This window comes from Triturus cristatus, chromosome 3_2, assembly GCF_964204655.1.
Source record: "Triturus cristatus chromosome 3_2, aTriCri1.1, whole genome shotgun sequence".
NCBI lineage: Eukaryota > Metazoa > Chordata > Amphibia > Caudata > Salamandridae > Triturus > Triturus cristatus.
Window position 1 is genome coordinate 184,612,069 of NC_140584.1, and position 25,343 is coordinate 184,637,411.

General features: G+C 46.1%; 1 protein-coding gene across 2 annotated transcripts in view; it reads right to left on the reverse strand.

Moving 5' to 3' along the window:
- Nucleotides 1–25,343, reverse strand: part of CCDC93 (CCC complex scaffolding subunit CCDC93) — a 1,072,960-nt gene that overhangs the window by 806,180 nt on the left and 241,437 nt on the right. For both annotated transcript variants that reach the window (XM_085647463.1, XM_085647464.1), the window contains exon 11: nucleotides 12,593–12,679. In XM_085647463.1, coding sequence (XP_085503589.1) covers nucleotides 12,593–12,679 — 87 coding nt within the window. The remainder of the gene's footprint in view (nucleotides 1–12,592; nucleotides 12,680–25,343) is intronic.

Below are 25,343 nucleotides of genomic sequence, written 5' to 3' on the forward strand. Positions count from 1 at the left end.
GTCTCTTCTGCCAGAATGTCCATCTCATTCAGAATCATGAGATCCACATTCTGTCACTAGGACAACAACAAGATTCCATTACAAGACATTGAGGAACATGCCAATTACAACACATCCCCCTTACAACAAAACAAAACTAAAACAAAATAAATTACACAACTTTTTGCAGAAGAAACAACATACCCACAGTCCCACACAATCCCAGGACTTAAGACATTTGAGGTAAAAGATGTTAATATAAAACATAATCCTCATATTTTGAAGGTATGAATTTCTGTCTACATGATCTAGCAACACAACCATCCTTACCCTCTGGAACACAACTAGGAACACTGGCTGTACCCTGATTCATACCATCGAACTTAACCAACCTTGACATACTCCAAGTACAACCATTATTCAAAGTAACAACATTTTTCTTAATCCCCGTGATGACAAAAGGACCAGAAAAATTTGTCAACCCTTTATGGCAATGTTTCACCTTCTTCACCCAAACTTTATCACCCACATTCCACACCTTCACCTTCACAGATCTTTTGTCATCATAACGTAATTTGTATCTTCTTTGATACTCAAGAAGCTTAGTTTTTTTCTCTTCCGCACTCACACCCTTGCTCACCCACCTTGGGAGCCAAACAGGATTTAACTTAGAACTCGCCAATCTTCCTCTCAACGCCTCAAAAGGAGACTTTTGAGAAATCACATTGGGAGCTGTACGATGCGCCCACCAAGTTTCTCTCAACACCTCACCCAAAGGAACCTTGGTATCCAAAGCCCTCTGGACACAACTTTTGACCACCCTATTCATCCTTTCCGTGAGACCATTCGCTTGTGGGGAATATAACGCAGTCTTTTGATGCACAATACCTAAACCCACAAGAAAATCTTGCATCTCCTGTGAGACAAATTGTACCCCATTGTCTGTCACCAGGTACTTAGGCACACCTTCTGAAACAAAAACATCCTTCAGAAACTCAATCACCGTCTTGGAATTCACAGTGCCCATGCACTTAGTGACCACCCATTTAGAGGTATAGTCCACCAACAATACAACAAACCTCTCCTGGCATGGCATCAACTCCAAAGGACCCATGATATCCAACCCCAATTTAGTCCAAACCGCATCTGGAACTTCCACTGGTGACAAGGGAACTTGGTTGGTCACATGAGACTTGTCATTGTTAGCACACAAATGACAATCTTTCACCACAGACTCCACCATGCTATCCATCCCTGGCCACCAATACCTTTCCCTGACTCTCCCTTTCGTGAGACTCCTACCAAGATGCCCCTCATGAGCCAAGTTGATTACTTTATCTCTGAGAGTAACAGGCGGAACCAACCTATCACCCCTCAATAACTTGTCCTCACAAAAAGTCAAATCATCCCTAACACACCAAAATGGCTTTAAAACTGGATCAAGATCTTGAAAATTAGGCCAACCTCTAGCTACAATCCCTCTCAAAAGCAGAAAAACTTCATCTTGAGCAGCACCAGACGACCACTCTTCCTCAGAAATCGCCTCCTCCATCACCCAATTCACACATGGTGGCTCCTCCCAGACCTCATTCCCACCTACCGGTAGTCTAGACAGACAATCAGCTGACTTGTTGTTCAAACCAGGTATATAATGAACACGAAAATTGAATTCTTGTAGTCCTTCACTCCACCTCTTAAGTCTGGGAGTCAAATGATCACTGTGGTGACTAGAGTATATTTGAACAAGAGGACGATGATCACACTTCACCTCAAACGGAATCCCCCACAAGTAAAACTTGAAATGGTGCACAAATTTGGAGTAAAACTCCGCCATACCAAGGAAAGACCTGACCTGTTCCTTGTTCTCTGGAGCAGGAGCCTTCATTATACTCTCTGCCAACTTAAACTTTGGTTGTATGCCATCACCAGAAATGACATGACCTAGATATGTTACCGAATTCAATCCAACTCTACACTTTTCCTTCTTGAGGGTGAGACCTCTATCCCTCAGTTTACTCAATACCAACCTCAACATTTTTTCATGCTCACTTCTACATTTCCCGTAGACCAAAATATCGTCCTGAAAAAACAAGACATTAGGAAGATCTCCTAGCACCATCTTCATAATCCTCTGAAAACATGCTGCTGCCGAAGCTAGCCCAAAAGGCATTCGCAAAAATCGGTAAGCTCCTAAAGGAGTAACAAAAGATGTTAGATGTCTCGAACTTTCATGAAGCTTAATTTGATGGTACGCAGACGACAAGTCCAACACACTAAAAACCTTTGCCCCCTTCAACAAACTAATACACTCAGATATGTTTGGCAAAGGCTGTCGATCCACCCAAATCCATTCATTTAATCCACGCAAGTCCACACACATCCTCACAGCAGACCCACCATCCTTGGGTGCTAAAACTATCGGAGACAACCACTCTGATGCCTCGATCTCTTCAATCACCCCCAAACCCAGTAACCTCTTCAACTCTAACTTTAACGGCTCCATCATCAGGTTCGGTACCCTGCGCACTTTATGTACACAAGGTCTGGCCTTATTTTTCAAAATAATTCTGTGCTCAAAACCAATCAAACATCCTAAGGCATCAGTAAACACATCCGGAAAGTCCTTGACCAACTCCTCATTGACATCCCCAGCACCAATTGACGCAATCTTCCCACATGAACACATTTCATCCAATAACATGACTTGGTTTTTCGGATTGGAAGCATTGGGATTCAAAATTATTCCCAAATCACGTTGATGCCTCCATCCAAGTAAATTATCCCCCCTCACCGCAATGTACACTTTTCCTGTTATTTCTTTCTGTTTAAAAATGATCCTAGCAGTAGTATAACCCACAATGTCCACTCGAGAACCCCCATAACTAAAAGGAGCAATATCTGGAGGTTGCAACACTACACTTTCCAACCCAACTACCTCATCCCAGATTTTGTTACCAATTAGTGTGAATGGAGAGCCAGAGTCAGCCATGACAGTGAAATTGTTATTATCCACCAAAATGTCACAAAAAGGCATAATCACCTTCCCGGAATCTACTTTGTCTTCTACCACTGAAATATTTGATATAACCAAAGTACGAATCTTGTCAGAAGAACTTTCCGCATTGTGACTTTTCCTTGCAGACTTACAAACCCTGGCATAATGTCCCTTAACCCCACAATTCAAACATACTGAGTCTCTGGCATAACAATTAGGAAAATTTGAGGAATGCGAGAAACTCCCACATCTGTAACAGCGTACCCTCTTAACATCAATGCTATTCTTCACCTCCCTATCAAAAGTACCCTGTTGACGAGGATCACGCTCACTCCGCACTTGAGTATCCTTCTCTCTATTGCCAGCAGTATGTGCATGAGTGTTCTTGAGAGTACTCTTATTCTTTGATCCTGAAGACACTTTGGCAATGCCATCAGAAAAAACATTCTCATCATCATACTCTGACATAGAGTGCACACTTCCTTGGGGTCTTTTCACATTATCACTGTGGGCTTGATCCATATCCTCTTTGTCTTTCCTGATCTCCTTCACCCACGAGGATGTATTCTCTACTCCTTCCACAATTGCGATAGCTTCAGTTAGTGAGGGGTTTTTAGACAGTAGCTTCCCTTGTACCCTTGAACTATTGGTACATCTGACGAGTTGATCCCTTACCAAGGAATCTGACAACTCTCCAAAGTCACATGTACGTGCTAATGGTTTTAAAGAAGCAACATAAGTACCAACTTTTTCAGTAGGACCCTGAACTCTTGTGAAGAACCTATGACGTTCCAAAACCACATTAATCCGTGGACCAAAATATTGTTCTAACATAGTCATGGACATTTCATAAACATCTGATGGTTCTCCGTCCCCATTACCAATAGTTAGAGGATCCATACTGTCATACGTGTTTCTGCCTTCAACACCTAAATTATGCAATAGTATTGCTTGTTTTCGTACAGCAGAAAACTTTTCTCCCCCAATGGCCACTAAATAAGAGTCAAAAAGATTTCTCCATCTTTTCCAAGGAAGAAGCGGTTCCCCCTTGTCTGATAAAAATGCTGGTGGTTGAGACATGCTGGTGGAAGCTGCCATCCTTTATTTAATGAGGTATTTAAAATGTTTACCCTCAAAAGTCAAATGAATTGTCTCACCTTAGATGTTGTTCACCAACCAGAAACCAGTTTCTGAAGAAAGAATCAAGAAAATCGCAAAACGCGATGTTAAATTAGTTGCCCAAACCAAAATGGCTGCCACGCTTACTGGCGCAATGTATAAACATAGCCCAATCTAAGATGGCCGCCACGTTTAATGCGTAACGTAACGCGAGCGTCAGCGTCACTCTGTAACAATCCACGGCGTTGTTGAAGCAGCGCTTGTTACCATGGAGTCAGCGCGCATGAAAGAGCCGTGAGAGGATCGTTGTCATGGAGCCAGCGACGCGCGTATGTGCTCGCGAAACTTCAAACGCGTAAGTGAGCAACGGTTCACCTACTCCAAATAAAATCCAAATCGCTGTAAAATCGCTGTAATATCCTTGCAATATCCTTTGTAAATCCAAATAAATCGAAGCCAACAGCTGAACGTAGCCTCGTAGTGGCCTCGAAATAGCCTCGAAGTCTGAAGTCCAAATCCAAATGGGTTCGCAGGGGAATCGGTGGTAGTAGCTTGTCCCCAATCAAGCAACTCGTCGCCAGTAATAAATCCAGACGAAGTGATGATTCTCAAGAAGCTTTAATGACTTTTACCACCGACAGGTCTCTTAACAGGTCTTCTCACCAACGTCTCCTCTGCCAGAATGTCCATCTCATTCAGAATCATGAGATCCACATTCTGTCACTAGGACAACAACAAGATTCCAATACAAGACATTGAGGAACATGCCAATTACAACATTAGTCCTTTGAATAGTGAAGATTGGATACACACTAGACTGGATGCCTAGTTGAGTGGGGGAGGAGTGAGGAGGTTGACAAAGTTGCCATTGGTGGTTTCAGTGAAGAGAGGCGTTAGAGATTAGTGAGGCATAGGAGTCATGTTTTTGGTCAGGGTGAGGCATAGGAGTCATGCGTTTGGTCAGGGTGAGGCATAGGAGTCATGCGTTTGGTCAGGGTGAGGCATAGGAGTCATGCGTTTGGTCAGGGTGAGGCATAGGAGTTATGTGTTTGGTCAGGGTGGCTACCTCCGGTTCATAAGGAGTCACTATTTGGAGTAGATCCAACATCCGGGATTTACCTAGCTGAAGGAGACAATTTAGGTGGGTTAACTGAGGGCTATAATTGGATGAAGAGAAGTTGCAGTTTGTATGATGGGATAAGCAAGCTTGTAATAGCATCTTTGCTATCCTGCATCCGGGCTTCAAGTGAAACAGGTGTATTCTCAAGAGGGTAGGTAGGTGCTAAGTTCTCTTTGGAAGCAGTGACATAATATGTCAATCGGGGGAATGACCGACTTTAAGCAGGGGCGGCTCCTCCACATGGGCGGAGGAGCGTCGCCCCACTGCTTTCTGGTAGTACGAGAAGCAGAAACATAAAATGGTATTTTAAATACCATTTTCTGTTCTTCTTCTCGCACAGCGAGAAAGCAGAAGGGTATGCCTGGTAGGGGGCAGCAGGTGGGCGGTCCTGCATGGGTCCAGGGGAGGAGTGGCTTGCCCACTCTGAGTGTGCTGACTGTTTGGTTGGCCCCAGGGCCGACCAAACCAGTCATACGCACTCCGCATTGTCTCTATGTAGGCTGCATGCAGCCTACATAGAGAAAATGGCCTCCCCATAGATACCTGTGGGGTCGACATCCTAGCCAATCAAAATGCTGCCATTGCATGGTTGTGATTGGCTATGGGGAGGGGAGGGAGGCTGCCTCCTTCCGGTATGGAAAGGAGAGAGGAAAGGGGAGACGTGACGCAACACGGGACAGGAGGAAATTGTAATTTTAATTTTTAATTTGTTTTAATTAAATAACACCCCCTCCCCGCGTGACCCCCCCCCCCACACCACCACAATCCGCGAGTCGCGCAGCCCACAACTGACTTTAAGGCCTCATGAGAAGCAGGTATGGCTTCCTTCAACTGTTGTTTTTGCATTTGTCACCCCGAGTGGGAAGGGTATGCCCAGATGTGGGTCTCGTGCTCTCCATGCCACTGGAATCAAGCTATCCTGGCTGTAGAGGGGTGAAACCCCGAAACCGGTCCTAGGATGCTTGTTTCCAGTCCAGGGAGGACCTGGCTTGGCAGTTCGGGCTGGACTGTTCCCATGAGGCACAGGGTCAGGACTGATTTGCATATGGCTGGGTTCAAACTGGAACGGCATGGTGAGCAAAAAACACGATAGATTTAGGCCCAGATCTCTGTACTGGGGTGAATGTATGACATTGTTCTGCATTCTGTCCATCAACTGTTGTTTTTGCATTTGTCACCCCGAGTGGGAAGGGTATGCCCAGACGTGGGTCCCGTGCTCTCCATGCCACTGGAATCAAGCTATCCTGGCTGAAGAGGGTTGAAACCCCGAAACCGGTCCTAGGATGCTTGTTTCCAGTCCAGGGAGGACCTGGCTTGGCAGTTCGGGCTGGACTGTTCCCATGAGGCACAGGGTCAAGACTGATCTGCATATGGCTGGGTTCAAACTGGAACGGCATGGTGAGCAAAAAAACGATGGATTTAGGCCCAGATCTCTGTACTGGGGTGAATGTATGACATTGTTCTGCATTCTGTCCATCAACTGTGGCTTCCAATTAGCCATATGTAGTTAAGGAAGGGTAGGTGTCTTCAATGGAGGATGCAGAGTGCAAGTTGAAAGAGGAGGTGTTTGAAGGAGGGGGCCATTTGTAGAAAAGGTTGGGTCTTATTCTTTAATGTGCTAAAAAGTGTAAGGATATTCAAGCTGATGTCAGATGATTGAACCATCTCTCTGCCATTGTGAAAAAAGACTAATATGCTACTCACAAGGCATATTAAAATATCGTGAGATTTTTAGTGTATGACCATATGGTATTTGACTTTTCTTCATGACGAAAGACACAAAGGGTGTCCATCCAGATTCCAATGTCATTTGTGAAGAACAGGAGGTCAGTCTTTGTCACCCGAGATTTTAGGCTTTAATATTTGTTCACAAAAAACGTCTCCTGATGTTTGATTGAATTGTTGTTTTTGAGGTGTCTGACAGAACTCTTTGAGACTGTTCTTTATCCTGATGGGCTATTTTATCTGGATGTGGAAGTTTGAGCCACGGTGCAAATGTAAGGTTACAGTATCTAGGGGTGAAGATCATAAACGTCTGGTCTAGGTAGACACACTTTAATAACTAGGGTAAAGTAGAGGACAGGCAGCAAGTAGCAAGAACCATTACAGGAGATAATAATCATCAGCTAGGAGGATAACAATATTAAAAACACACAGTATGTTATGTCAGTGCATTCTAAGTCAGATAACAGCAAGCAAAACCATTTACAATGGTTACAAATGCATTCAGAGGCAATTTGTCAAGGCAGCAGCATATTTAGCAAGAGGATTTCCAAGGCACTCGATAGAATAGTGACATGAAATGTCAATACGTGATCACAGACAAGGACAAAAAAAATAGGCTCTTAGTAAAAACAAAGCATTCTACAGCAGTATTCAAGCACAATATAGGATATAAGCGTGGGCATGGGCAGGAAAAACAATGGCAGTATAAAGCAATAGACCGATTGTGTAGAGCAGTTTTGATGAGTAGTTTCAAGCATAAGCAGATTGTTGGAAAAGTGTAAAGTTCATAGTCATTGTGTGCTTTCATAGTGCAGAATGGAAATAGGAAATGCTAAAGTACAGGTTGGTCCAACATGCGGCTGGTTACTTTGGTATCCAAAGCTGGTTGAACAAGTAATAAAAACCTATTGAAATGTATATAAAAACAGAAAAGGCAAACCCATTAACTGCCTTGAAGGATACTATCCTGAAACCAACAGACAAGATTTCCACCAGAAGTATCAGACCAAACAGCAAAAAAGAAAACTGTAAACACAGTCCTCAAGAAAAGTATATTTCAGTGGCTATCAACAAACTCTCCTGAATCCAATACATCGATTTCTCAGTCATTAGGAAGAACAGAAAGAGTATTCACATAAAACAGAAACGGGAGGTACTCGACAAGAACTAGATAGGCAGCAACAATTAAACATTCAAGGCAATTCTGGAGCCTTATTTCAATTCACAGTAGCTCAAAAAGATCTTTATCAACTATCCCTATCCCTGTGTAAGAATGGATCAAATGTGTGTCCATGTTATAATCTGAGAATTCATCTCCCAAATCCATCAAATGGTTACTGTATTTTTCAGCAAATCAGGCTGAGTTTGCAACACACCAAACAAGTAAACGTATAGAGGCCTCTATAGAAAATGCAAGACCCTCGGCAGCAATAGGCCCAGACAAAAACTCCATAAATGTTTTAAAACAGGATCCCGAAGAATGGGGCATATTTGTACCTACTCTTTTTTTTTTGTATTATTTTTATTTGCATTTTAATTTTCTTATCACAGAACAAGAACAACCAAACGGACATGTCAGCGCTGGTCATCACACCCACTTTGCTTATCTCCCCCCCCCCCCTCCCCCTTCATACGAGGAGCCAGTTCAATAATTGCTCTGCAGATTGCACCATCGTCCTTATTGTTCATATCCGCCCACACTCCTGGGCTACTCATGCCTTCCTGTACCTACTCTTTTTAATCATTGCTACCGGACAGGTCAAATCCCTTCCCTCTTGGAAGGGGAGTATTATTATACAACTTCCTAAAAAAGGATTGCAAACATCGGCAGCTAACGTACTGTCAGATTGCTCTCCTGTATGCATAGGGAAAGATCTTTGCAGCCAGCATACTAGAACATCTTCAGGACTGGGCATCTATCAAAGGAATTATCCCAAGAGAACGGACAGGCTTCACATCTAACCACTCAGTGATGAATAACATTGCGATGGCCCAGACTTCAATAGATAAATATTTGGTAAGAGAATCACAAATCCTCACCTTCATTGATTTCTCAATAGCATTCGACAAAATTGACATGCCAACCCTCTAGAAGAAATTGAGCTCACTGTGAACTTACTGAGACTACTTATAGCACTCCATTCCTCTAGATGGTGCAGGGTGTCAATGGGATGTAGTAAGGGCCTAACCCCAAAAATATAAAGAATGGCCTAAAACAAGGCTGCCCATTGGCCTCATTACTTTTCTCTCTATAACTCAGTGATCTGCCAGTCCAATTTGCAAATGTACATAATTTTCCTACATGTGTTGCATCTCATAATTTGCATATCTTAATGTATGTGAATGATGTGGTTTTATGTTATCTTACCTCACTAGGTCTACAGCGCAAATTTAAAAGTTTTGAACGAGTACGCAGGGAGAAATTGCCTTAAAATGAATATAAAAAGACTAAAATAATGGCTTATAAAGGAAGAAAACACTGCCGGGCATTCAGCTGGCATATAGGTGGAACACATTTGCAAATGGTAAAATCCTATACCTATTTAGGAACAGTATTTAGCCAAAATCTCAATAGCAAATCCCATGGCACACATTTAAGAAATAAGGCCATGGGGCATGCTGTTGTTTTACATCAATTTTATAAATGTTTTGGAAAGACACATTTTAAGCATCTACTAGAAATATATAGCACAAAAAACCCTTCGACCTTCATATATGCTCTTGAATATACACTAATAAGCCATGGTCATTTTTGGACCACTGTGAAGGAAAATGTCTTTGTAAACTGGCCTTAGTAAGCCAATCAGTCCCCGTTCACGCAATGCGACTTGAATTTGACTTTGAGTTCCTTTGCCTATGGAATGACAAATATAGTGCACTGGGCCTTTAACCTATGTCACACAACAGAGGGCAAAATTAAAGACCTCTTGAGGCAGGAAATCTTTTTTAAAAAAACAGAAAAAGATAGTATGTTTAACGAAAACTTTAAATTGGTCTTAAATAAATTGGAATATAGGAATATCTAAGCACCTGGACGCCAGCACAAATCAAGCTCTTTTAAAAAAAACACTCAAAAGAACACTCTATCCCGAGTTTAGGCCAAGGAGTGACTTAAATCATTGCAAGAAGTTAAAACTATATAAATCCTCACTGGCTGCTCAAGATGAAATATATTTACAAAAGTATTTATCATTCAACCTAGAACATGGAATTGGACGGACTAGATTGTTACTCAGGTTGAGGGTGCTTCTTCTTGATGCATATAAAAGCCGTTGGTACAATTCCACAGGATTGTGTGACTTCTGTCAGAGAGGACTCCAGACCTTACGACATATACTTGATATTTGCCCTGCAGTTTCCGCGGAGCACGGCCATTATATAACTGTTATATTTTATCTTCAGCATAACACGCATAGATGAAATGCTAAGTTTTATAAGGTCTCCCCCAGAGGCATTTGTGCATTATATGTACTTAAATTGTTTCAATTTTTTCTGAAATTGTTTTACATGTTTTATGTGTTTGTAAACTTAGCTCTACAGCTTGACTAAGGTAATTTTTATTTCATTTTTTATTAGAACATTTGGAATGTTGGGAGCCCCATTGAAAACAATGGAGTAGCTCTGGGCTTATATGGCTGGTATAAGCCCGGAGCTCCAACATTCCAATGTTTCTTGGTTCATAGCTGTGGCTGTGAACAAAGGCTTCAGGTAGCCTGAGGGGATTGAAATCCCCTCGAGCCCCCTAAAGCCTTTGCTTTATTTGTTAGAACATTCTGCCCTCTAGTGGCATGCATGAACCACAGGAGCACAGGTGCGCCTTATAATGAGGCTCTACGGGGGGTCTGACTGGCAGTGTGACAGGCTTTCAGGGGCCTCAGCAGGACCAAATAGGTAAGTGTTCTTAATTTTCACCCTTTTTGAGATGCCCAAGTGAGGGCGGCTTAGGAAAATGTCTAAAGTAGGGCAGGAGAACATGGAAGACAGGACTTCCTTCTTCGTCTCTACTCACAGATTCCAAGTGGGTTAGGCCTGGCTCCAAGATGGCTGACCATTCAGATTCCCGCCGGAATTCCAGCTCAAGGCTGTACAAGGGGCAGGGATTTGAGATGGCTGGTGGGGGCTGAAGGGCAATAGAAGCTTTGTTCTTGACCACCTCTTGAACCACGGGTCTTCAGAAATGGGCATACAAATTCGGAAGGGATTAAAAAAGAGAAACTGCAAGAGTGAGCAAAAGAGATAAAGAGTGTAGGGTGAAGGCCGAAAGAGAAATGAGATGAAATCAACATGAGACATCTTTGGCATTTTGCAATCCCAGCATTCTGCAGTGCTATGGGCAAGCTGCTAAGAAAAACGTTGGGGCCCTTCACTTTTAGCTACAAAGTCTGTAGTAGTCTTCATGTCATCAATTCTTCAAAAGAAAGCAAAATGAGAAAAAGTAAAGAGTGGCAGCGGGCCTGTGTGTCGCCCCTTCTTCAGCTTTCAGGTGTTTTACTGGTTTGCCATTGCTTGGTTGGCTGTCCATCAAGGCACAATTATTCCATTTGTGTTCCCATTAGGTTTTGATGATGAGACATCAATAAATCCTTTTATTGGACTGCAGGTGCAACGTGATTGTAACTGATAGGCAGTGACTGTGTTTGATGTATTTGTAAACAAAAAATATATTTAATGTTAATTTATGGCTTTTTTGTTTAGAAAGTGCTTGCTAGTTGGATGTCTCAAACAGTCAAGGACACAGTGCGATGCACTAATCACCTTTGCATTTTCATTTATTTTACTCTTATGTCATGATAACAAGTTTGTTTTACAGTTTTTTTGCTCAAAGTAAAGATGTACAGTTACACGGGCTCTCTTACCATGCAATATTTTGCATGTATGCTTTTTTCACCGCCTTTAACACAAACTTGATCTTTTTATTCCTTTGCATACCACTCTTTTGAGGTTTCAGCATAACTCTGCTAGCACAGTCTGATTAGCAAAGGGGTCCTGATACCAGCTTTCATATTTCTGTTGCCCAATATGTTGCTTCATTGGGATTTTCTTTCTAGGACAGCTGAGGACAACACACAGAAAGTCGTCCAGCTATTAACAAACACTTCCCTTTACAAATAGCCACGCCAACTGGCTTGAACAATGCTTGTTTTGATTTTTGGCCCTGGATACGAAATTCCACCTCTGTGTTAATCTCAAGGTCTCCTCCATTCTCCTTGAACTGAAAACATAAATAATTTAAATGTGACCCGTGAGGTTTGAGGATTTATTTCCCAGGTAATAGAACAAGACAGGGATTTTTTGCACACTCGCGCTTTGGAATTATAAGGCTATCTCACGGCTCGCAACCCTCATCACTCACATAAGCTTGCAAAAAAAAGAATTAGTGCAACCCTCGGACAAGCATGGATAAACCATAACTCTTTCAAATGCAACGATGCGTCACTGCTGCCTCATTACAGCCGAAAACAGATTGTGTACATCAGCTCCGCACACAAACACAGCGGAAATAAACCCAAATGTAATTAACAAAGTTAATTGACGAATCATCCGCGTGGAAAATGTGCTTCTGGCCACCGTGCTAAAAAGTTATTCAGATTTTAAAAACCCATCTTCGAACCAATGAGAGTGCAGCAGCGCTCTTACGCAGAGGATGTACGTACCTTTTCCGCATACTCTGAAACAATCTGCTTGATCTCCTCGGACTGAAGCCCAACTATCTGGCCCACTGTGCTTGCAGTCAGTCTACCCTGTAAGGACATCAACCAATGTATTAAAAAACGATGGCATATGGGAGTGTAAAAAACAGAACGTGAAATTAGAAAATACACATAGTTGACTACCTAGTAAACAATTATACACGTTTACAGTAATGTACTGCACAATGACAACTAACAAGATGGCTTGGCTTGTGGCAGAGTAAACCTAGGCAAGCAAGCTTCATTCATCATTATTACTACATTAGAAAAGGTTGAACTGTTTTTCGCTTTATTAACGGGAAAAACACTACATTTCTTAAAACTGGTTTCGGAAGAACAGATCTCACTTAAGAGCACTGTGTAATGTAATATAGGTGCACCAATCAGAATGTCAATGGTGCTAAACCAATGAGGTGCAATTTACAGGGAGCTCAGTGGTTCTTACTCGGAGGCTAATTTAGCCCTCAATACGTGCAATAAGAGGCAGTGAAAAATCAATTCAGGCCACCAGAACCACAGGCCACCTAACATAATAAAGTTACTCCACTCACAAATTCGCATTTCAACTTTTTTTGTCTAAAGTAATGAAAGTATGATAGCATACATTTCAGCTTGTAGAACAAGTTACTTACCTTCGGTAACAATGTCTCTGTAAGAGACATATGTTAGTTATAGATTCCGTACCTTAGAATTTCAGCCAGGCATCAGACTGGATCTGGAGAATTTTTTCTCAGCAGTACCCCTGCATGTCGGTAGGTGGCGACGGTAGACTCCGCGTCCATCGTCGGGGTAGTGGTCGCAGGGATGACAGTGCGGGGCCTACTTAGATGCCGCCCTTGCACAGTGACGTCAGTTCTGACACGACTTTCCATTTCAGAAGCGCAGAGCCATGCAAGACACTGACCACTAGTGCACCACAACTAGGGCCCTTTACGGCAGTTCCTAGCCCTGGAAGTCAGTTCGCAGAGTGGGAAGAATAGGTGGGCCCGTAAGCAATCTATAACTAACATATGTCTCTTACAGATAAATCGTTACCAAAGGTAAGTAACTTGTTCATCTGAAAAAGAGACTGTTAGTTACAGATTCCTTACCTTAGAGTAGATACTCCAGCCATACCATCCCAGGAAGAGGGTCTGCAAACCAAGGAGGTGGTGGCTGGACAGGTTCAGGTGAACAACTGTCCCCTGCTGCTGTGACAGAAGATCCTCCAGGAGGGGCAGTCTGATTGGAGGATCAATGGCCATGCTCAGGAGCTCTGGGTACCAGACACTTTGTGCCCAGTCCAGAGCCACAAAGATAACTTGGGCCCAGTTGCACTTGATCTTCTTTAGCACTCTGGGCAGAAGTGGTACAAGCGGAAAGGCGTACAGGAGGCCGCAGTTCCACTCCTGACGAAAAGCATCGCCGAGCGAGCACCACCTTGGAAACTCAAAAGCGCAGAATTGCTGACATTGCGCGTTCTCTTCGGTGGCGAACAGATCTAACCAAGGCTCTGCCCACCGCTGAAAGAGACCTTGCACCACCTCCGAGTGAAGAACTCATTTGTGATCTAACAGGCACCGACGGCTGAGTTTGTCCGCCCTGGCATTCAGAGAACCTGCCAGGTGTTGAACCACCAGGGTCATGACCTGATGTTCCAGCCATGTGCAGAGGCGAAGAGCCTCCTGACATAGGGTCCACAACCCCACCCTGCCCTGTTTGTTGCAGTACCACATGGCAGTGGTGTTGTCGGTTAACACCTGCACCACTTTCCCTTTGAGAGAGGGAAGAAATGCCTTCAGTGCCAGGCGGATCGCTCAGAGCTCCAGCAGGTTTATATGGAGCCCGGACTTCACCCGAGACCAGACGCCTCTGATCTCCACCTCCCCAAATGGCTGCTCCATCCCAGGAGTGACGCATCTGTAACTGCGGTGAGTACTGGTTGGGGAAGGGAGAGGGATCTGCCTTTGACCCAAGCTTGGTTCGTTAACCACCACTGCAGCTGTTGTGCAGTCCCCTCAGAGATGTGGACGTAGTCGGAAAGATCCCCCTGATGCTGTGCCCACTGGAACTTCAGGTTCCACTGCAGAGCCTGCCTATGCCATCTGGCATGATCCACCAGCAGGATGCAGGAGGCCATGAGGCTCAGCAGCCTTAGGGTCATTATAACTGAAAACCGGTTTAGCGGCTGAAACATCGGTATCATAGCCCAAATATCCCGGACTCGCTGCTCGGGAAGATAGGCCTGAAACTGCATTGTGCCCAGAATCGCCCCGATGAACGGGAGCACCTGAGAGGGAGTCAGGTGTGACTTATGCACATTGATAGTGAACCCCAGCGAATGCAGAAGGTACGCCATAGTCTGGAGGAGGGAGATGACTTGTTACTTATATCAAAGCTTTAGTCTCTGCAAAACAAAAACCCTTCCCTTTGGAAATCATGGAAGCAGTAAACAGCCCACATGAACTCTTTAATAGGGCCCATTATAAATATTTCAGAGAATTAAAAAGTGTGAATCAGTGTTTAACTGATTCTCAAATGTTTTCTTTGGTATTTCACCTGGAGAGTTCACCGGCTTTCTGAAAGAGAAACCTTCAGATGAAAAACTCCTGAGCCGCAGTGCTCCCATACTGGTTGTAATCCCAATGGGCCTAGTATCTTAGGAGGTTCCAGACCAGTCAAAATCATCTCATACCATGTAGAAACACTAGCCACCACTTGTCAGCTTGTATCAATAACTTCAGCAAACTCAAACTGGCGACATGACCTCCCCACAAAAGTAAGTAACTAAAAGAACTTGTAGAGCGCACAAATGCAGAGGCGTCTTGCGCTGAGTGTGGCAAGGAAGCAAGTTAAAATAGGGAAATACAGCATCATTCCTGTGAAGGGCATAGCCTGGTCTTAAGCATCTCCCTAAACAGGTGTCTGGTAGGGTGAAGCCTAATGATGCCCAGCAGCTGATTCCAGAGCTTCGACGCTCAATAGGAAAGGCTTCTACCTCCCCATCTAGCCTTATGGATTTTGGGGACCTGGACTAGACCTTTATTGGCAGATCTAAGATTCCGCCGAAGGAATACGACTGAAAAAGTTTCTGTAAGTCCAACAATCCTCCACCATACAGAGATTTATGCACCAGGCAAAGCGCCTTGAATTCGACGCGCTGCTTGACCAGAAGCCAGTGAAGCTCCCTGATGCTGCTAGAGATATGGTGGTATTTTAGAATACTGAGCAGCACTCGCGCTGCTGCATTTTGCAGTGATTGAAGTTTTAGCAGTTGGCGTTTGTCTACGCCCAGGAAGAGGGCCTTACAGTAATCAATTCGAGAGAGAATTAAAGCGACTACAACCAATTTCCTGAGGTCTAGTAGAATGTAAGGCAAAATTTTGCGCAAAGTTTTTAGTAGCAAAAAGCAGGATGATGTCAAAAAGTTGATCTGTCCTGCAAAGTTTAATTGGACATCAAACAGGAATCCTAAGTTCCTCGCTTTAGCCACAGAATTCGGACAGTGACCAGCTTCCACCGGCCACCAAAATTGGTTCCATGGTGGTGATCCATTCCCAAACTCCATGACCTCCATTTTGTCTGTGTTTAATTTAAGATAGCACCAATGCATCGAACCCATGTTGTGGTTCAGAGAGCTGTGAAATCTCCCTCTCATGGTTTCCACACTCGAGGAAATGGAGATAACAATCTGCGTGTCGTCGGCATATGATACCAACAAGAAACCATGAGCCCTTATCAGCTTGGCCAGACACGCAACATAGACGTTAAATGAGGTTGGCAACAGTGCTGAGCCTTGGGGAACACCATAGGGGAGGGAGAGGCGCTCAGAATTAAAGTTGTCCCAACACACCCTCTGTTCCCTCACCGTAAGGAACGAGGTGAGAAGAGTTAGGGCCACCTCTTTGACTCCTATTGCTTTCAGCCGCTGCGTTAATACTAGATGGATCACAGTATCAAACGCTGCTGACAGGTCTAGTAGGATTTGGCCGGCTCGCCCTCCCTGGTCACCTGCTAGCGTATTTCCTCAGTGGCCATGATTAGAGATGACTCAGTGGAGTGCTGTGGTCTGAAGCCATGTTGGGTGGGATCTAGAAGGTCGTTGACATCTAGATAGCCAGTTAGCTCCTGTTTAATAGATTTCTCTAGGATTTTGGCTGCCAGTGGTAGGCAGGATATATAGGTTGGTAGTTTTTCGCCTTGGAAAGGTCAAGAGAAGGTTTTTTTAGTATGGGTCTGATACATCCTTTCTTCCAAGAGGCAGGGATCTGTTGGGGACCCTGATTTCATAGATAGTAACAGATAATTTACTTTGTCCACAGTTAAAAGTGAGAAGCTGGTCAACTGGCAGGCAATGGTAAAGGAGGTAGAGTCCTCCGACGGTGGTACCAAGGGGGAGGGAGGGACAGGGACCCTCCCAGCCAATTCGTCATAGACTGTTCTGACTTTAGTCTGAAAGAAGTTGGCCACTTTTTCACACAGGGCTTGATCAGGAGTAAATCGGTTCTCCTGTTGCATTTTGGATAAGGCTGTGACGTTCTGAAAAATCTCTCTATAAAAGTTTTTAGCAGCCTCAATTTTGCTTGTAATGTTTTAGAGCTTTTAACGGCTTCCTTATTTTCGTTAGTGCTAGTTTGTAGGTAAGTTTACCTTGCTCGCTATAGTCTGGCCTCCGTACACGCTCTGAGAGTCTGCACTTAGATATTAGAAGTTTAAGATCTGAGCTGTACCTGGGGGCTGAGACTTTATTTCTTCGATGTTTATCTATTCTTTCTGGGGCCTACTGATTCATAGCTGCCCCAATCCAGTCATCATAATTGTCGGCCGCCTTATCGTTGTCTGGCACTAGCACGGGTGAACTTTTATCAAGCGTCTCCACTAATTAGTCTTTCTTGATTTCATGCCAAGGTCTAAATTTGGCAGGGGGCAGGTTCTTCGACTCAGACATGCTATTCTGCAAAAAGGATAGTTTGAAGAAGATGGCCATGTGGTCTATCCAAGTTAATGGCAGTACTTTGTCCACCGTAATATTAGGACTGTTAGTAAAAATGCCTTCAAGAGTATGGTGAGCCTCATGCATGGACTCTGAGATTAACGGGGTCAGTCCGAAACCCTCCAGATTATATATTAAAGTAGAGGTGTCTGCATTCTTATCACTTTCTAGGTGAAAATTAAAATCCTCTAGCATCATGTTGTGGAAATGTACCTTTTTAGGGGTACACTGGTGCAGGATCACCCTTTTGTCCACGGGTTCAAAGACCAACAAAATAGAAATCAGCACTGGAGTTGGAATAAATAACACGTTTATTAATCACTCATGAGTGGGACCACGTTCACAAAGCACTCTCAAGTGCTGCAAGGAGGTATTACACTGATGTCACAGAACACAGGTCTTTTATACAGGTTTTCTGCACTGTAAGCATGTGAACAGAAATAGGAAGAGCAGGTTTTACAAATAGTTATCAGCAAACAAGGGCAGATGAATAACCACTTGGTCAGCAAAGTGGGAGGGGGAGCAGAAATGCTTATGGCAGCAGTAAATGGTTGACGCACAAGTTACTACTTGTGTAACAATATATTTGTAAGAGACATTAGTTAGTGATAGATTCCTTACCTTAGAATATCCCCAGGTGTCAGACTGGATCCGGAAAGTTTTCGTCAGCAGTACCCCTGCGCGTCAGTAGGTGGCGTCGTGCGGCTCCACGTCCGTCGCTGGCGTCGTAAGCGCCGAGATGACGCCACGGAGACTACATAGGCGCCACCCGTGCGTGCTGACGTCAGTTCTGTACACGACTTTTCGCGCCAGGAATGCAGAGCCCTGCAAGAAACTGACCACTGGTGCCATGAAACTAGGGCCCTGAAAGGGATGACCTTAACCATAGAAATCAGTTCGCAGAACGGGGAGGATGGGTGGGGAGGTAAGGAATCTACCACTAACTAATGTCTCTTGCAGATATATCGTTACACAAGTAGTAACTTATGCATCTGAAAGAGACACGTTAGTGATAGATTCCTTACCTTAGAATAGATATCCCAGCAATACCTACCCCGGGGGTGGGTCTGCGAACTAAAATCACACCAGAAAGTCCTGGTGAACCGAACAGCCAAAGAAGCCGTCTCTCCGGACTTGGTTGTCTAGCCAGTAGTGCTTGGTAAAAGTGTGCAGCGAGGCATACGTAGCTGCCTGACAGATGTCCTGCAAGGGAATGCCGCGTCCCAAAGCAGTAGTGCCTGCCGTTGCCCTGGTAGAATGGGCACGCAGCCCCACAGGAGGCTCCTTCTACCAACGAGTAACAGGCTTTGATGCAGAGAACGACCCACCGAGAGATGGTCCGTTTGTGCACAGCCCAACCTTTTTTGGCGCCCACGTAGCCAACAAAAAGTTGGTCATCCACCCGGAACCGTTGTGTGCGCTTCAGATAGAACGAGAGCGTGCATTTTGGGTCCCGACGATGGAGCCACTCTTCTTCTTTTGAAGGTTGCGGAGGTAGAAAGAAGGTGGGCAAAGAGATGGTCTGCCCAATGTGGAAGGGCGTGACAACCTTGGCAAGAAAGAAGGACGAGTCCTTAAAACAACTTTGTCCGGATGAACGGAGAGAAAACGAGAGTTTAGAAGAAAGAGCCTGGAGCTCACTCACTCGTCTGGCAGAGGTGATAGCTACCAGGAAAGCCGTCTTCAGAGAGAGAAGACGTAAAGGACACTCACGAAGTGGCTCAAAGGGAGCACATATCAGATAAGTCAGGACAAGATTTAAGTCCCATTGAGGCATTATGAAGGGCACGGGAGGAACGTGTGTGTAATGCCTTTTAGGAAGCGATTAACAATCGGGGACTTAAAAAGAGAAGGCTGTACTGGAAGCCGTAGAAAGGCGGAAATGGCAGAGAAATAACCTTTGATAGTGCCCAGAGCAGATCCCTGCTGGGCCAAAGAGAGAGTAACAGAAGGACCTCGGAAAGAGGAGCTGCAAGGGGATCCACAGCCTTTGCTGTGCACCATGCCACAAATTCGTTCCTTCTGCCGGCGTATACCATCGTAGTGGAGGGACACCTGGCTGCCAGAATAATGTTACAGACTTCGGAAGGAAGGTCGAAAGCTGTCAACTGTCGCCGCTCAATCTCCACGATAGGAGGTGGAGGCTGGACAGGTTCGGGTGGAGGACCGTCCCCTGTTGCTGCGACAGAAGATCCTCCCGAAGAGGCAGTCAAATCGGGGGAGCGATCGCCATGGTGAGTCGCTCGGGATACCAATATCTTCGTGCCCAATCCGGAGCCACAAGGATGACTTGACCCTGGTCGCGCGGAATCTTCTTCAGCATTCAGGGCAGAAGTGGGATAGGCGAAAAGGCGTATAACAGACCGCAGCTCCACTCGTGACGAAAAGCGGCACCGAGCGAGTGCCGCCTCGGAAATTCCAACGCGCAGAATTGATGACATTGCGTGTTTTCTTCGGCGGCGAATAGATCAAACCAAGGCTCTCCCCACTGCAGAAAGAGACCTTGCGCCACCTCCGAGTGAAGAAGCCATTTGTGATCCATCATGCACCGGTGGCTTAGTCCGTCCGCTCTGGCGTTCAGAGAACCTGCCAGGTGGTGAACCACCAATGGAACGCCTTGATGTTCCAGCCATGTTCAGAGACGGAGAGCCTCCTGACATAGGGTCCACGACCCCACCTGCCCTGTTTGTTGCAATACCACATGGCGGTGGTGTCCGTGAACACCTGCACTACACTTCCCTGGACAGAGGGAAGGAATGCTTCCAGTGCAAGTCGGATCGCCCGAAGCTCCAAAAGGTTAATTTGGAGCCGGGACTCCGCCGGAGATCACTGGCCCCTGATCTCCGCCTCTCCCATATGGCCGCCCCATCCCAGGAGGGACGCAACCGTCACCACTGTGTGCTCCGGTTGGGGAAGGGAGAGGGATCTGCCATTGACCCAATCGCGATGCGTGAGCCACCACTGCAACTGTCGTGCAGTGCCCTCCAAGATCTGGACGTGATCGGCCAGGTTGCCCCGATGCCGTGCCCACTGGAACTACAGGTCCCACTGCAGAGCCCGCACATGCCATCTGGCATGCTGCACTAGCAGGATGCAAGAGGCCATCAGGCCCAGGAGCCGGATGGTCATCCTGACTGAAACCCGGGATAGAGGCCGAAAGATTGGAATCATAGCCTGAATATCCCGGACTCGCTGCGTGGGAGGATAAACCCGAAACTGCGTTGAATCCAGAACCGCTCCGATGAAGGGGAGCTTCTGAGAGGGAATCAGGTGCGACTTCGGCACGATGATGGAGAACCCCAGCAAATGCAGGAGGTCGGCCGTAGTCTGGAGGTGGGAGACGACCTTCCTGAGGTGAACCCGCCTTCAACAACCAGTCGTCGAGATAGGGGAAGACTGGAACCCCTGAGCCGCGCAGATGGGCTGCGACCACCACCATTCCTTCCGTGAATACCCGAGGAGCATTGGTAAGGCCGAAGGGGAGCACGGCAAACTGAAAGTGCTTTAGGCCTACCGCGAACCACAGGTAACGCCGGTGGGCCGGCAGGACGGGGATATGAAAATATGCGTCCTGCAAGTGCAACGCTACCATCCAGTCTCCAGGGTCGAGGGCAGCCAAGACCTGAGCCAGAGTCAACAGCTTGAACATCTCCTTCCGGAGGAAGCAATTGACGTTCCTGATGTCCAAGATGGGACGCAGGCCCCCCCTTTTTCCTTCTTGGGGACCAGAAAGTAGTGGGAATAACAACCACGTCCCACTTCTGGCCCAGGAACAAGCTCGATGGCCCCCTTGGCCCGGACGGCCGTGACTCCCTGCTGGAGAAGCGCAAAAAGGTCCCCCTACATGTGGTGGAACTTAGGTGGCATGGCTGGAGGGGCAGTGTCGAAGGGGAGGGAGTAACCCTTTCGAGCAATATGCCCAGTAGTCCTTAAAACGCTCCAGAGCACTATCTGCCCTATCGCCAAACAGGTGAGTACCATCAAAGGGCATGTCCATCAGGGAACTTTGTACATCCCCTGAAAAACCAGTGGACCGCAACCAGGCGTGGACACTGAGGCAGCACCTGCGCAACCGTGTCCCACACAGCATGGGAATAGCAGCCCAAGTGGCATGCGGTGTTCACCAACCTCAGCCCTAAGCTGGCAGATAAAAACAGTTTCTTTCCGAACTGTTCAAGCTTTTTGGATTCTTATCCGGCGTAGCGGAAGGGAATGCAACTTGGTGAAGTGGAGGCCTGGAGGACCCGGCTCGGGTGGGTGGACAGAAAAGCAGGGTCACCTGGGGCCGGGGCGATGGAGCCGGACCACATTCTTATCCACGGGAACCCCCGTGGCCGGTCTAGACCAGGTGCCCATCAAGACGTCAGGTAATGCCTCATTGAATGGAAGACAGGGCTCCGAAGAGCTTGTCGGCGGCTGAAGTACTTCAGCGAGGAGGTCAGCCTTGAGGGTCACTGTAGGCAGGTCAAGAGCCTCAGCTACTCTACAGAGCACCATAGTGTATGTGGCACCCTCCTCCACAGCCACAGGAGGAGGAGAAAGAAAATCAGGGTCAGAGGAGAGGTCAAGGCCACCGGCATCCTCTAGCTCTTTCGTCCATTCCTGTTCTGACCCGCACTGCCGTGCGAGAGGGTCCCCAGACCCCTCTTGGGGGACAGGGGAATACAAATGGTCGAAAGGCGCCGTTCGCTCCGGGAACGGCACCGGTCCTGCTCCGTGTCCCAATTAGGGTCCCAACCAGGAGCAAAATTGTCCGGGAACCCGGGCAAGAGCAGAGGTGGAACGAACAGAACCCACTGCCGTGCAGGGATCGGTGCCGCAGGGACCTCTGCCGGTGGCTCCGGCCCAAGCGCCACCCACGGCTCCTGGGCCGAAGCCGCCGGCGGAGGTCCCTGCAGCACCGGAGCCGCCGGTGGCACCAGCGGCAGAGCCGGTGGCAAGGGAGGGCCCTTCACTGGGACCGTGGGGCCCGAAGGCGTGCCGGCGGGAGCCCAACGCAAGGGATGGACCTCAACTGGGACCGCAGGGCCTGAAGGCGCACCAGCGGGAGCCTGAGGCCTGAAGAGGCGGTCCATGGCTGCAAGAAAATCTTGCACCTGGGCAGGAGTCGCCAACGGACCCGGAAAAGGTGGGTAGGTCGCGGGACTTACAGGCTCCAAAGGAGCTGCGGGGGTGGTACCCCCGGCCCCCTCGTCTGCGTCCGGAGACCGACGAGGGGAGGTCGGAGAGCGGAAACGCTTCGTTAACTTCTGCTTATGACATCTCTTACCCGAATCCGAGTGGGAAGACTTCTACCCCGGCGAGCGATGATGATGGTTCAGCGAGCGATTTCTCAAGCGACCCCTGGACCTTGAACGGCGCGGTGACGACTGCTGGGCCTCCAGTAGCTTACGGGACCGCTCCCGCAAGGCCGTCGGAGCCATGGCCAGATAGCCGGAACATGACCGGGAGTCATGGTCGCGCTCTAGACAGTAGAGACATACGCCATGGGGGCCGGCCACCGACAACGTACGGCGACAGGCCCCGCAGGATGTAAATCCAGGCATCCCTACGTGGCACCAGGAGTCAAAGACTCAAAAATGGAAGACAAAAAGTCTGAAAAGTATAGTCAAAAAGTGACTAGGGTACGTGCTCTAACCGGAAGTGCGCTTGCTGGCGCGGAAAAAGAAAGAACTGACGTCAGCGCGCATGGGTGGCGCCTAAGTAGTCTCCGTGATGTCATCTCGGTGCTTACTACGCCAGCGACGGACGCGGAGCTGCACAACGCCACCTTCCAACGTGCAGGGGTACTGCTGACGAACACTTTCCGGGATCCAGTCTGATGTCTGGGGATATTCTACGGTAAGGAATCTATCACTAACGTGTCTCTTTCAAATAGTTAACATCTATGACCAGGTGCACTGACAGCTACAAACCCTCAGCACGTACATTGCCTTTAGCTGAGTCAGGAACTCAACAAAAATAGATAACACAAGCAGAGTGGAAAGAAGAGCAGCAGAGGACAGGAGAATTACGAAGGAAACGAAATGGACACCACAGCCAAAATGGCTGTAGCTTATGCGAAGTAAAATATTACACATTTCCACATTGTAGGTGGTGGAGTCCAGACAAGATTCCATGAAGGACTGTAGACCTTGAATAAGTACCCGAAGATTACCCCCCTAAAAAAACACACTGGACCCAGCAGCCTCCAGAACTTCCTGCCCCCACTGCTGGCAGCATGTGTGTCCTTAAAATACTGGAAAAATCTATCACTATGCCGGTCCAGTCAAACCTAGGTACAATCATCGTAGACGGCCACCAAACAAATTTCTGTCCTAAACACAAGACAGAAAATCACTTCTCTTTGTCCGGGAGTACATGCTAGGCATGGCTGATCAAGACTTATCAGGCATATGGATCAACACTGCGCTCAACATAGTGAATTCCTTCATTCTACTGTGCCGTCTCCAGCCCAGTGAATAAAGAAGATAAAGTCAGTGAGTCAGTGTACGTGATTTGACCTCCCTAACATGCCCAGTGGCTAGTCATGTTCCACTAACTCTTCAAAAGACACATAAAACGCCTGATTGACCTCTTACAAAAACATAACCTTTTCTTCCACTTACATGCTGACACGCAAATCTACCTACTAGTCATAGGCCACAATGTTCAATTCCGTAATGTCTCAGTCACAAAGCAATATAGTTACAAAGCAATAAAGTCACAAAGCAATACAAAGCGGGCAAGTAAATCCAGTCTAAAGTTCAAGGGTTCAAAGGCATACATCCGAATTCTAGGATCAATTTGTAAGCTAAAGAATATAACCTCCAACAGTCATCCACTCAACTTCTTCAGAGAAATTATTTGCATCAAAATTAAGGTTAGTTAATACCCAAATAGGTGCAGTGGATAAATCATGGTACACCAAATAAAAATTCTCACAAATGCCATACCCTCGATTGCTGCGGAACACCACTTTGTAATGTTTATAGCCCCAGCAAATTCCCACCTCAATAACGTCAATGCATTAGACAATGGTTCAACAAATTAACAAATAGAAAAATAAATAACACATTCAAAAATAAACTACACAAAACACCTGTATGCATCATTTATGGATTGCAGAAAAGGGCAAGCTTAAACTACCACTGCAAAACCTGTTGCTGGGTGCCAGTAAAATCCAGAATCACATTCAAATAATCTGTCTCACTTTCAGATGCCATGCAAATGTATTCAGAGATTATATATTTACTTTGTTTCTCCAATACTTATGGGTGAAAGAGATACTTCTTAGGATATCGAACACAGACTTAGACTATATTTTGGATGGACTGTTACTATATATTTATATTCTATGAATACATTTGCATGTTATGACTTTAAGCCCTGAGGAAGTTCCAGAAGTAGTTAGAACGAAATGCGTTGGTTGAATTTTATCTATTCTGATCATAGAATAAATAACATATTCTGAATATATATTGGACTTCCACTATTTGCTGGTGCACCTTTCCATGTGCTAAAATCATTGATCTGCTGGACAGTGGCACCGAACAGCCGCAGGTGCCGGATAAGTAGTGCACAGGACATTATACAGAATGTGTAAACTATGATTGGGTTGCAGTCTAGCTAGTCCTCTGCTGCTTCCATTACTTTTTTATGTCACTTTCAGATGCCTGTAGGACTCTGTGCCAACACACCTGCAGAATAAAACCTAATGCTACTTTTCCACCTGATGCTTTGGTTTGGGCATTCTAAACCTAC